The 13,619-nt window shown below is 40.3% G+C and overlaps 1 protein-coding gene across 3 annotated transcripts in view; it reads right to left on the reverse strand.

Annotated features, from left to right (window-relative positions):
• LOC109041181 (uncharacterized) overlaps positions 1-13,619 on the reverse strand; it is a 58,158-nt gene that overhangs the window by 23,254 nt on the left and 21,285 nt on the right. For 2 of the 3 annotated variants that reach the window (XM_019057416.2, XM_072298466.1), the window contains exons 2-3: positions 13,261-13,302; positions 2,993-3,198 (exon numbers count right to left, since the gene is read on the reverse strand). In XM_019057416.2, coding sequence (XP_018912961.1) covers positions 2,993-3,198; positions 13,261-13,286 — 232 coding nt within the window. In that variant the 5' untranslated portion in view covers positions 13,287-13,302. The remainder of the gene's footprint in view (positions 1-2,992; positions 3,199-13,260; positions 13,303-13,619) is intronic. The other variant, XM_019057417.2, reaches the window with a different exon arrangement.

Genomic DNA, 13,619 nt, shown 5'->3' on the forward strand with positions numbered 1-13,619 from the left:
ACATTGGATCTTGAGTCCAGACTCTTAAAAACATCGACAAAAAAGTACTCTTGATTCAATCAGAATCTAGCTTAAATCAAGAACCAAGCCACTTAATTTAAGCGGATTTTGTTTTGATTCAAGCAAAAATCCGATTGAATCAAGAGTATTTTTTCTTGTCAATGTTTTCAAGAGTCTGGACTCTAAATCCAATGTGTTTTTTTTTTTCAGCGTAACTCGTTTGCGGTGTCTGAAAATTTCCGCCTCTATGTAATTTCTTTAAAGGAGAACAAATTGACATTATCCTTTGAAGTTTTTGCAGAATTTTCTCCGCACAGAGAAGAAAAATCACGGCAGTTTGAAAGAATTGCCCTTGAGTAGTTTTTCGTTTAAAAAATGAAGTATGATAGGAAGTCTGCGACGTCGCAAACCGAGTCGTGTGATTGCCGACTTACACCGTCGAATTTTACTCTTCTTAATTTAAAGAACAATAACCTTCACCGCACACTTTAGTGACATGAACCGAAGTTCAATTACTATAGCCGAAAATTTCAGTTACTAGGACCGAAAATTTTGCTACTTTGTTTTTTCTCCATCAGTACATATAAATATCAGACATCTGTGCATGATGTGCTGGTTACACGCTCAAATTCCATCAATTTCTGATAAATGGTGACTGGTGCGCACCATCTACCATCAAATTTCTGCGGCCTGCAAAAATTTGATGGTAGATGATGGAACTGTGGGCTCATCCGTCATCTGATTTCCACACAACGTGCTTATTTCAGGCTTATTTCAATCAACACGCTGTTTCAATTAATTTTACTCATTAATTAGATAACTCTCGACCGCCATCTTGGTGATCATTTGATCGGATTTGACGGAAATTTGGCGTGTAACCAGCCATGACTCCGACTATTCTAAGGCTCGCTATTCCCTTTTATCAGAAGAGTGACAATTTGTCCCCTATTTAGCCTGAAAAGAGCAAAAAACGGAGAGGAAAGGAGAGGAACAAAAATGTGAAATCTCAACGCGGAGATTCAATTAAGTTACACGGTAAAGGCGGGACGGAAGAGGCTGCGTGAAGGGGGAGGTGTAAGGATAATTGCAAGTCAAATAAAAATAAAGAAGCGTAAATGTTTGGATAACTAGCGAAGACTCGAGGCAATGGAGGGAGACCGGGTGTCCGAAGGGGGTAAATTGTCCGGTAATTGGTGTCAATGATTACCGCGAGGGCTCAGCGGCACAGGAGGGGAGGAAGGGGACGAGTGGCAGCTCTCGCGCCCTTATCCCTTATCACGAGCAAACACGCAGGAGCCAATAACCCAGGATCCACTTCCCTATTGCCGGACTGGGCCGCTGTAAGTGAGGATACTTCTCTCCCTTACTCACACGCCCTGTAGTTTAAAAATTAATATCGTTGCTTCTCGGATCAAAGCCTACGAGTCCCTGAGATACTGAGATTTTAGACGTAAGGAATCCATTTCTGATTGGTCTCCGTAACTTGTAGTTTCCCATGCGAGGGAAGGTAACTCTATTCCAAAGTTGCAATATTCGTCGTCTCCCGGGCGAAAGAACGTAACTATATTTCAATGTTGCCAAATTTCCCCTCGCAAATTGCCTATTTACCAAGAGAATCTTGAACATTTCTAATTGGAAATTTCCCTGATTTTTCTCTGGATCCCAAGCAAAAAGCAGAAATATTTTGGATACAAATTGCTTGCGTAAATTTTTGTGAAATAAATTAATTGTTTGAGTCAATTTGGCAATCTGGAATGGAGTTACGTTCTTTTGTGCGAGAAACGACGAATTGACTCGAACAAATCAATTTTTTAGAATAATGTACCCGCATACGCATTTCTGTCCAATATGTTTCTGATTTTTGTAGATCAGAGGAAAAATCAGGACAATTTTCAATATGAAATGCCCAAGATTCTCACCGTAAAAATGCAATATGCGAGAAGAAATTTGGCAACATTGAAATGTTGTTACGTTATTTCGTGAGGGAAACGACGGTTTTAGGCTTTTAGAGTGTCATAAAAAGGGAATCAGAATCAGACTACATATTCACCGAATGCAAAGATTATACACTGGAATGGACTGGGAAACTAAGGGTTCGTCAAGGAACATACCGATCGAAAAGGAGAGATAACGGAGGAGAGGACCTCGAAAATGAATTAATCAGAGTTTACGAAAAACATCCAGACATTCATTCTTGACAAAAATGGAGGCGAAGAGCAAAATATAGATCAGAGGTCCTCCACTGGCATCTTGGCAATGGAGGAGGCTTTTACTTCCGGGACTCCAAGATTCAACTGTAGACTTACCTAGGTGGATAGTTAACAACGTGTTGAGAATTTTGTTTCGCATACAAGCGCAGAATTTTTTTAAACTTGTCTGGCTTATGACGTCACCCGAAGCTCATCATTCACCTGATAGGTAGGTCAATAGCCCAAAAAAGGGCGAAGACTGTTGCTTCCCTACACGGAAAGAAAAAAGGCAGGGGTTATAAAGTCCCAACTGTTGGATATGGACATTCCCAATTAATTATGGTAATACCCCTATTCATCTGACAACAAGGTCAGTGTCAGCTGATAAAATGTATATTTTCTCATGAGAGGTTAATAAAAGTTTTCAGTCAGTCTTTGACACCTACCTAGAATTGTTTTGGTATTTATTTACAATTGCTACGTAATTATATATTTTTCTTATTAAAAACTAAGAAAAACGACCCCATTAATTGTGGTAGTATTCCAATAACTAATTGTGGTAGTATCCCGATAAATTAGGTTACTAACCAAAATTAATTAGAAATGTCCATATCATCCAACAAAGGGTAGTAAAACAATTTTAGGGGATAACCCCTGACACTTTTTTTTCCGTGTATAATTGTCCATAAGAAAGTGTCGAATCCCCGAAAGTAGCAGACTCAACCTGTAGCCAAGATGCCAGTGGAGGGCCTCCTTTCTCTGGGGCAAAAAAAAAAAAACATTGAGTGTGAATAAGTTCGTACTTGAGAATTGAGGGAAGCAGTGTGTGTGACACTGACCTGCTGTGTAGCCGTGGAAGGAGTCAACGATGCTGTTGACGGAGTAGGGTTTGATGTAGGAGGCCATGCCGACGCCCACACCGACGCCGACGGCGGCTCCGACCGAGCTCCCGCACTGCTGCAGCCCGCTGCTGAACGGCGGGAAAGCCAGCTCACCATCTGCATTGCACCTGTAACAACAACACCTCAGATTAACACCAGACTCCGGTAAAGGGTGGTCCGAGAACCACGAATCGTTGGGTTGGAAAACACATATTTGGACGTAATTCTACCAAACAGACATGTGGAGGTGAGAAATATGGGGTGTGCTCAGAGACAAGAGACCCTCCACTGGCCTCCTAGCGACAGGTGGAAGATTTTACTTTCGGGGATTCGACAGTTCCTTATGGACAATTATTAGGGAGCAACAGTCATCACCCTAATTTCGGCTGTTGACCTACCTACATGGTCGATGATGAGCTTCGGGTGACGTCATGAGCCAAACAAGTTTCCCAAACGTCGGCCATTTTCGACTTGTTTGCGAAACGAAACTGCCAACACGTTGTTAACCATCAACCATGTAGGTAAGTCAACAGTAGAATGCTGAAGTCCCGAAAATAAAAGCTTCCACAATGGCCAAGATACTAGTGGAGGGCCTCTTGTCTCTGGGTGTGCTCGTTAGTTCTCTGGCCGTAAGAGTGAATGAGAAAGTAAAGCGCCAGTGACGTCAGCGGCAATTCGAGTCGCGGCTCGACGGCCCGGGGATCGTCGTCGGGGCGCTTTAACTCGTGAGCCCTGTCCACAACGCTCTCTTGCCATGCCCGCGGCTCATGAATCCAGGATTCAGTTGGCACATAGGTCTGTTTGATAGAATGTAATATCCCGCTTTTCCAATTCTTCAAAAGAAATCACGCCCTCTTTTACATTGCTTCTTATGCAGCTTCGACAAGCACACCCCATATTTCTCACCTGCACATAGTTCTGTTTGATAGAAATACGTCCATTTTTACCGCTTCATAAACTAGGATTGAACTGATGAACGCTGTTGTTGACGTATTCGTAAGTATTGTATATCTGAAGTTCGCCTTCAATTTTGCCGCTTAGGCAACATGCGTACATAGATTAACACATCAGAGTCCATTAAGAGTGGTCCGAGAACCACGAAACGGGTTGAAAAACACACATTTGTGCCGTTTCATAAACTTGGACTGAACTGATGAACGCTGTTGTTGACGTATTCGTAAGTATTGTATACCTGAAGTTCGCCTTCAATTTTGCCGCATAGGCAACAAACGTACATAGATTAACACATCAGAGTCCATTAAGAGTGGTCCGGGAACCATGCATGAATTGTTAACTTGAAAAACACACATTTGTAACGCTTCATAAACTTGGATCGAACTAATGAACGCTGTTGTTTATTTAGTCGTAAGAAAGTGTACATCTGAAGTTCGCCTTCAATTTTGCCGCATAGGCAACAAACGTACATAGATTAACACATCAGAGTCCATTAAGGGTGGTCCGGGAACCATGCATGAATTGTTAACTTGAAAAACACACATTTGTAACGCTTCATAAACTTGGATCGAACTAATGAACGCTGTTGTTTATTTAGTCGTAAGAAAGTGTACATCTGAAGTTCGCCTTCAATTTTCTGCATATGCAACAAACGTACCGGGGAGCGCGATTAGTTATATCTTCGAAAAACATGTATAACGCTCCATTGAACGAATAAGCACTGTTGCTAACCTATTGGTAAGTATCGTTCATCTGAAGGTCGCCTTCATTTATGCTGCATAGGCAACAAACATACCAGGGAGCGCCAATAGTTGTATCTCCAAAAAACACATTAAATTTATAACTTTTTACAAGATTTGATTGAACCGATAAACAATGTTGGTAACCTATTGGCAGGAATCATTCATCTGAGGGTCGACTTCAATTATGCAGCATAGTTGCAACAAACATATCAAGGAGTGCGAATCTGCAAAACACACTTTTAAAACGCTTTATAGATTTGATTTAACCGATAAACCGATTAACCGATTTAACCGATGTTGTTAATCTTTTCGAAAGTACAGGAGTATTGTCTATCGGAAGGTCGCTTTCGATTTTGCTGATTAGGCAACAATTATAGCGTAAATAGTTATCTATTATGGAGGGGAAAATCTTGCTCCATGAAATAACAGAATCAATAGATCATGCGTATACCTATTTGCAGGTAATGTCAATCTGAAGTTCCCCTTCAATTTTGCCGCATAGGCAACACACGCACCGGGGAGCGCGAATAGTTGTATCTTCGAAAAACACACTTTTATATAACACTCCACAAGCTTTGATTGAACCGATTGACGATGTTACTAACCCATTGGCAGACATCGACCATTATGCGTTTCTCTTGAGGTTCCATTCAAAATTCCTAAATAATATTTTACCACTTTCAAACTAGTAAAATCGCAATCTGAAAAGTTTTCGCCCGCTTAAATTACGAATTTTTAAAATTGAGTTGGTGGTTCTTTCTTCATTTTTATTTGACTGTCTCGGATATATTTACTTCAAAGAACTAGTTTATTCAATTCTTGGTGGAAGGCATAAGAGACCAATTTTAAAAATGCGCTAAAAACCATGTTTCTGCAACAATACTTTTTGAAATTCATAGAACTGGATTGTTTTGGAACCGAAGGATTCAAAAGGTGTCATGCTCGTCCTCCCTTTAAAAATGTCTTGGCCACGCTGATGACGATATCAGGAGGAATAATTAGGTCTGAAGATGTTAAGTAGGGTCAGTAAGGGTGCAATGAGTTGAGGCCTTGCTCTTTGTACACACATTGTACCTATACTCCTTGCACTGCCAGTGGTAACCACTTGATCCACCGAGGCGCACCAGGCAATCGGCTGCTCTTCATGCAACAACCCTTGGTCGGTGCCCTGCCTGTTCAATAAAGAGCCCAAGAGCCAAAATTCAAACAAATCGACCGAGGTGGAATGGAGGACTCCCATTACCCACCCACAAGAGCACAGCATGCACCCGAATATTCGAGAGGACGATTTTCAATAAACATTTTGCGGAAACACAAGTAAACATCGTCGCACAGTGAGTAAGCAGTCATCATTAGTTGCGGGGTCATGAGAATATACTCGATAAAAGGGTTTAAAACATAGTCAATATAAGTTACGCCGTTAAGAATTTGACCTACCGACGATCCCAAAAACAGATGTTTTATGGTGGTGTTTTTTTGTATTGTGGAAATATCATTGTATAATGACTTTTATTATTTCGATACTATTACATCCACTCAAAGCGGTGCCGTAGATACTATTCAAACTTACACTATCAGATGAAATCATATCAAAGGCTACATATAGCGTTGTCTTTAGAAACATAACACATAAACATATCAAAAGCTACTGTCATACAAAATACTCCGTTTTATCCTGAAACGTATAATCTTCGATTTTTTACAAGATGGGTTTTATTTTCAATAAGGAATGATTAGTTATTGAATGCTGCGACTGTAGTTCTCGTGAAGTCAACCGAAAACATCTTTAAAGCGACGGGGCAAGCCTTCAAAATAACAGGGATATCGTTTGAAACAAAATTTCTTGTTGCTTCAACCCACAAACTTCCCCGCAACATTTGAGTCTTTGGTTAAACGATATGATTTAGATAATCAAGTTATAGAGTCTTTTTGAACAATTTCACCCTTAGTTGTCTTCGTTTTTTTAGCTTTTCCGTCTATTCGGATTCTATATCTAATGGATGAAATAAAACATCTTATCTTAACATGTAAAGTTTTGGGACATGAGTGATTTTGAAGATATGAGTATAGCGACTTCAGCAGTCTTGAATTTGATTCGTACATATGTTGATATTTGTCATGGCATATTTAGCAGGCATTCCTATTGGTCAAACAGGATCTTTTTCTGCGTTTAGTCACGAAATAAGTCTATAGACGATTTTATAGTGGTGACGTCACGGAGCGATATTGGTGGTTTGATATCTCGAAAGTCGAAATGTGCCCCAACAAACAAACATAACCTCCAAAATGAACAATTGACGAAATAATGCTAAAACTAGCATGAAACCAAACAATTAATCCATGGGACTTTAAAATTATGAAAGCTACTCATTTACCAAAACGTTTGAGATCACAATCACAAGAATTGATTGTAAAATAAACTCGTAATATCATAGACAGCCATCGAGCGAATACCCCTACCCCCCCTGCCTATATCCCGCAGATTCCTCCATGTTCGTTTGTTGGGGCACGTTTCGACTTTCGAGGTATCGAAATTATAACGAGATGTGACGTCACACTAAATTCGTCTATTGCGAAGGGACGTTTCAGCCCACTGTGCGGATTGAGACCCGACTCGTAGCCGGGCTCGGATGCTGAAGCGCCACCACTTTCAATTTCGAGTGGGCGTCGAACGGAGCAGCCCGGGGCGCGGGGGCTTGGGCGGGCGGGGGCGGGGGGAGGGGGAGGGGGTCGAGGGGGCACAGACGAGAGCGCACTGAAGGAGGCAATTAGCGTTCCCCCGTGGCGGGATGTCCGAGGCGAGCTTTGGAGAGCAAACACGGGTATTGATTCGCGCGCATCGGGGAGCCAATGAGGGGGCGCCGTGCCGCGCGGCCGGCCGCCGACCAATCGCAGCCCGCCGCCGAGCACGTGTGCCTCGCGAGCGACTCTCAAGCTCCAAAGCTCCGCTCAGACTCCTCGTCCCGGCCAACTGTTGATATTTGCTCGGTGCTCAACGAAAACGGAACGAGTGTTTTCGGAACGAGGGGTCTGCCGGTCAATAGGTTTCTTGCAAACTTTTGTCGCGGTGAAAAGAAATGAGTCGCTCATTTTGGAACCCTCGAAAGGAACTTTGGATTCTCCGTCGGATTCAGTTTTACAACCATTTTGATCGAAGAACTTGAAGTTATATTCAAAGTTTGACGGTTGAAAACTTGATAAAACGTGGATTCGAGAAAAAGCTGTTTCAATGTCGTTATTGACTTATTGGAGGCTATTCAAGGAAACTAAACGTTCTCTATCGGTTTAAAATTTACTTTACCGCACGCAACTATTTTTTGGGATGGCTGGCTTTGAATAGCGCAAGGTTCACTAAAATATGGAACATCGCAGAAAGAAATTGCAACAAATAGAACAGTTTCCTTGACAATTTTTCTCTTAGTTGAAGTTTACAGTTGTAACAGCATGAATTCTCCCATTGGAACGGAAATTGTCAAGTCACAATGAAGTTGTTTGTTGCGATAAACGGATATTTTTTCTTAGTAAAATTTTCGTCGTAATACCAAAAAAAGGGGGGAAAAGGGGATAAGGGGGAAAGGGGGAGGAAAAATGGGTGCCAAAAGTAGATACCTTGACTCAACGAGCTTGTCTTTTACCACAACAAAAAATTGTCGAAAACACAAATTTCCTCACTAGAGTGAATCCAACAATGTTTAACAGATATTCGTAGATTGTCATTGTCTCTGTATTCCACTGAGCAAAGAGTCTATTGCAAACTTTTACTGGGGCAAAAAGAATAGTAACTAATCAGGGAAAGTGGCTTAAAAATCACCCTGTAGAACAATTCTGAAATTTACTCTTAACTTCACACCTTTCGTAAGTAGTAAGTTCTCGCTTTGAAAATGATATTACAACATTCCCACGAATTACTTCAAGATTGAGAGATATCTAAGGACGTCCTTAACATAGCCCCATAATAAAGAAATGTTTAACAAATCTCGAGTAAAATTAACGATATAGTATTTGGAAGTAGATCCTTGCAAGGAATAGTGAGGATTTGCCACTGCAAAAAATTAAAAAGTATGGAAGAAACAATTCTATAATTTTGACAAAATTTTAAAGTAGGCACAAACCTATCGTAACATTTTCAAAGCTTACAATGAATTTTCTTTTGTATTATGTATTTTTAATGTGTCTTGAGGCAGATCACTGCAAGGAGCTGTTTCCAGAGTCAAACTCTTCAATTTTACTCGAGATTTGTGAAAACTGTCCTTTTTATGGTGCAATGTTAAAATCTCCCGTAACCTCGATGTAACTCATATAGGGCCTCTTCAGGAAAGGAGCCATCCAAGGAACGACGTCAAATACGACCTTCGATGATAGAGAAGAGTTTTTTAGAGGACCTTCCAAAATTCCTCTGAAAAAGACATACTGGGATATCTGGGTCTGACCTCGGGGGTTGAATTCCTGCCCCCAGATGAAGAATGCCAGTCAAGGTAACGACTGCCGCACAGTGGATTGAGTTAATTCGAGAGGTCGGACAAAATTTGAAATCTTTAAAAGCTCATAACTCCGTTTATACAAAACTTTGAGGTTTTAAAAAGGTTCCATTGGTTTTCTCGTGAAATTTCCATCTGAACGTACCCCTTAAAATTTAAAATGTGACGATTTAACTATAAAAACTTGCAATTTTATTCAACATTTCATGTCCAACCTCTCTAATTGACTCGATCCACTGTGTGCCGCTGTGCGGGATATAAATGATGTAGTAGCCCTTACGTGAGCCTGCATTAATGAGGTGAAATGAATGAAATAGACCAAAAGTGTAATAGACAAAGAGTGATTGAATTATGCCAACATATCCTCGGTATCCATTCCCCAACGCACGATGATCGTCCACCTGGGTCCTTCCTCCTCTCACCCCCTTGACTATCTCTCACCTCTTCGCTCCGAGGTCTTGATGAATGGAAAATGGTCAAGGTCTCAAGGTCCGTCACAGACTCCCTCGCGTCTGCTGTCGACCCTTCTGCCGTGTTAAGGAAAAACGCCGCATGAATATTAGAGAGTTGCCTTTCCTTCGATAAAATGTTAATTTTTGAGGAGAGCTATGAATATTTTTCCTTGGAATTTTCAGAAACTTCAGGTGAATTTGCTAAAATAATTATATGAAAAATCGGAATAAAGATTTTTACGAATTTTCTCGAGAATTCGTGATTTACTAAAAGGAATTTGGCAACGCCTGAAGGTTCATACGGTTTTTTTCCTTAGCCCCGCAGCATTCTGCATGGTCCACAACGAGGAAATGAACCGAATTCTAGAGAAATGCACCCAGTTGCATCAGGCGTGAGCCGAGGAACAGTGCTATGCTTTGCAGTATTGGATCATCTGCCATTTAAACCTACGAAAAAGGATCGATAAATAGGATGTCTGCAAAAAACCCCTTGATAGTCGATCCTTTACCATAGTTTTAAATGGGAACATATCGGTAATCGATCGTTTTCGCCTCGCCATTGCCAAGGAAAAGAGTTTTGAAGTTTTGCTCTTCCATAAGACTTAATTTTAAGGATAAAGTTCACTGACTATTTTCATGTTCGATTTATTATCATATATTTTTTTTTTCGATTTGGAACTTTCGAAGAAGAAAATTAACGACTAGTTGAATTCTGAACTAATCCTCACTCATTTTCATTATGCGACTCAGGGCACGTTTCTATTAAACTAAGTTCAAATGTGATGCTTTATTGCGTTTAGAAGAAAGAATCTCTAGGTAGAGACTCAAATAGATCAGTATACGGAAAAGCAGATTTGAGGTGAAACACTTCGGCAAGTTCACGCTTGCTAAATGCTAATACTTAAAAACCATTGGGTTAAAGATGTTATTCATTCAGGCATAATTTGTATACTTAATGATGTTTTCAACGTTTGAAACGAATCGTATTTGTAAGGATTTGACGCGCGGCGCCGATTTTAATATGGGTGTTTTTCAAGTACGCAATTTATTTATAAGATGGGCTCTCAAAAAAGCTGTTTCTGGCTTTTCTGTGAAAAAATAAACATAACAATTTGTAGTTTTAGTAAATAAAAATAATATTCAAGGACTTTTGTCAATGACTCAGTCCACTGTGCGCTAGCAAAGCAACGGTATTAAGCAAAATGCACTGCGAATCTATGCCCAAAAAGTTAAGAGCGCTAATCACTTTCGAAAGTTGAGGAGTGTGGGGCTGAGGGCGATATCTCTATCTTGACCACCCTCACTGCTCCCACCCCGAGGCGTATCCTCATTCCCACCCCCTCTCAACGAGTACTTGCAGGTAAGTACAGGAGCACACGTGCATTGTTTTCGGCAGATTAATTCCTCCGATTGAGTGAGGGCATATTGTTAACTGGCGGGCACTGAGAACTTGGTTGTCATGTTGTGTGAAAAAATCTGGATATTTCATACGGGTTAAACTGGGGGAAAATACTGATTCCTCAGCCTTATCTGGCAACAATGCCGGGAGACGCCCTAATTGAGCGATAAGCATCCCCTTCGCCGCGCTCTCGTTTCAAGCGCTTAGCTAAGCTCAATGGGCGAATGCGCTCGATCTGTTCGAGTAGATACCTTAAACGCATCTTGAGGCTAATGGTTACGTCAATGGAACCGTGTTACGAAAAAACGACGTATGAATATGAATATTACGTTGCCAAATTTTTCCTGATTCTGTACGAATTTTTGGGAACTTGCAAACATTCTCTTTTAACTAGAACCGTTATAGCCTTGGATTCAGCTGAAGTCAGCCAAACTGCCTGATTTAACTTTCACTCGATCTTTACTGCAATGAATCTGAAAATTTCAAAAAAAAAAATATTCATAACCCTTCTTAAAATTGGATATTTTATCCGGAAAAATTTGGCAAATTTCAAATGTTCATACGATGTTTCTCCGTTGCAGCCTTGCAGCGCAGTGTGTGACACTATCATGAGCATCGAGTTCGAGAGATCCTAAAGTACTTTTGAAACGAAGAATTCTTAGAATTTTTTTTAAAACATTAACGTTTCATTGATTTTTTTTCATGTATGCCAATATCTATAGTGTGAAATTTTGTATATTGCTCCTAAAATAAAGTCCATTCGGACTAATTAATGTACAAGAGCCAGGGCGAGGATTTACGAGCCGAATGGATCTTTTTGTTTAATAGGGGCCACGAATTTTTGGAAGTAATATATTTATATTAATCAATGAATGTTTGTTCTTTCACTGTCCTCGTCTTTATTATATAGTTTATTTTTTTATTATTTTTTGGCATTTAAGCCGGCATAATATAACAAATTTGAATGCGCCCTTGTTAACAAAAATTGACGATTTAATTTGATGCGTCCCCCTCCCCTTTTTCTCTTTTTCGAGAGCGGAACTTGTTAGCAGAAGTGGGGCAGAACATCATTCGAGGAGATCAGTCTAATTGGCATTACCTATCTGAAAGATACGCGTAGGGAGAAAAACTCAAAAGGTTGGATGAGCGAGCAGAGGGGAAGGACCTTTCAAAATATGCAGACAAAACAGCTTAATGAATCGATCAAAAGGTAAATGATGCAGATAAATCTAAGCTCATCCGATGAGCATTACGTTCGGAAGCCCTTTGTTATATTAAACGTTATTCATTACTTGAATTTGGAATGTTTTAGAAAGAGAGGCTTCGAAAAATGACCGTATGTCCTCATAATACTAATGAATCAATTTTGGTTTTTTTTAAGTAAGATCTCTATCACTGTCGTCGGCCACAACTAGAATGCTAATGGGGTATACTTTGCTCAAGCTTATTTTTATTTTTCTTACACTGGTTACTTTATAAGTATGACTTCGGCGAGCAATCCTCATGCCGAGGAAAGACACAAACGCTGAGATACTGCGCTTGAAACGATTTTAGTGTAAAATCGCCGATCAGCTTTGTTACAGATATTGCAGTAAAATCCGGAATACATTTAATTCTTGAGCCAATTTGGCCTATACTGGAGACTGGACTTCGGCAAGAACTGTTGGTTCCAGCGGCGAGGCGAGAATGATCGATTATCGATATTTTTCCATTTGAAGCTATGGCAAAAGATCGATTATGAAGGTGTTCGTTGCGAACACTCTGTTTATCGATCCTTTTCCGTAGGTTTAAATCGCAGATCAATCGGTATATCGCAAAGCACGCCACTGGTTACTTCAACTCTTATGAATCGGATTCCTTATTCATATCACGTGGATTTTCTGAGGGAAAATACGAACAAACAGGACTCCTGGATTTTACCGGAGACCATCAAGCATTTTTTACTTAGAATAAAAAAGAGCAAAACTTAAAGTTAAAATGAACAAAAAGGAAAACAAGTAGAGAAGTATTAGATCACGCGGCCGAAAAGTACGAATACAATATCAGCAAGTGGACACCGTGCGCTTCAAGCCTGTGTGGTTTAATACGCGCTTCATTGCTTTGCTTTTTGATCTTTCGTGGCATTTAGTAGTTTCTTGCTAAACATGTGAATGAGAGAACTCACCCAGCTGCAAGGCTATTTGGCCACATGGAGAGCCAGGAGAGGCTGAAACAAACAAACAGACGAACAAAACATTAGAGACTTTAGTTCAAATAAACATTAACAAATTTTACTCGCGAACAAAATATTCGTACAGTATACAAAGAGTCAAAGAGCAATTACAGTGCTGGTGGAAATAGACTGCACTTTTTACGTACTTATAGGAGTATGTATCAGTACCCAAGATCCAGCCCCCATGCATTTTTGAAGAGATTATAAAAGCGAAAGTGCCTTCAATTTGAAGCATGCAACACGCACATCTGTAGACCACAAATAGTTGTATCAAGCCTCCACGACCAACTTACAATCAATGTACATATAGG

Source organism: Bemisia tabaci, chromosome 1 (assembly GCF_918797505.1).
Source record: "Bemisia tabaci chromosome 1, PGI_BMITA_v3".
Taxonomy (NCBI): domain Eukaryota; kingdom Metazoa; phylum Arthropoda; class Insecta; order Hemiptera; family Aleyrodidae; genus Bemisia; species Bemisia tabaci.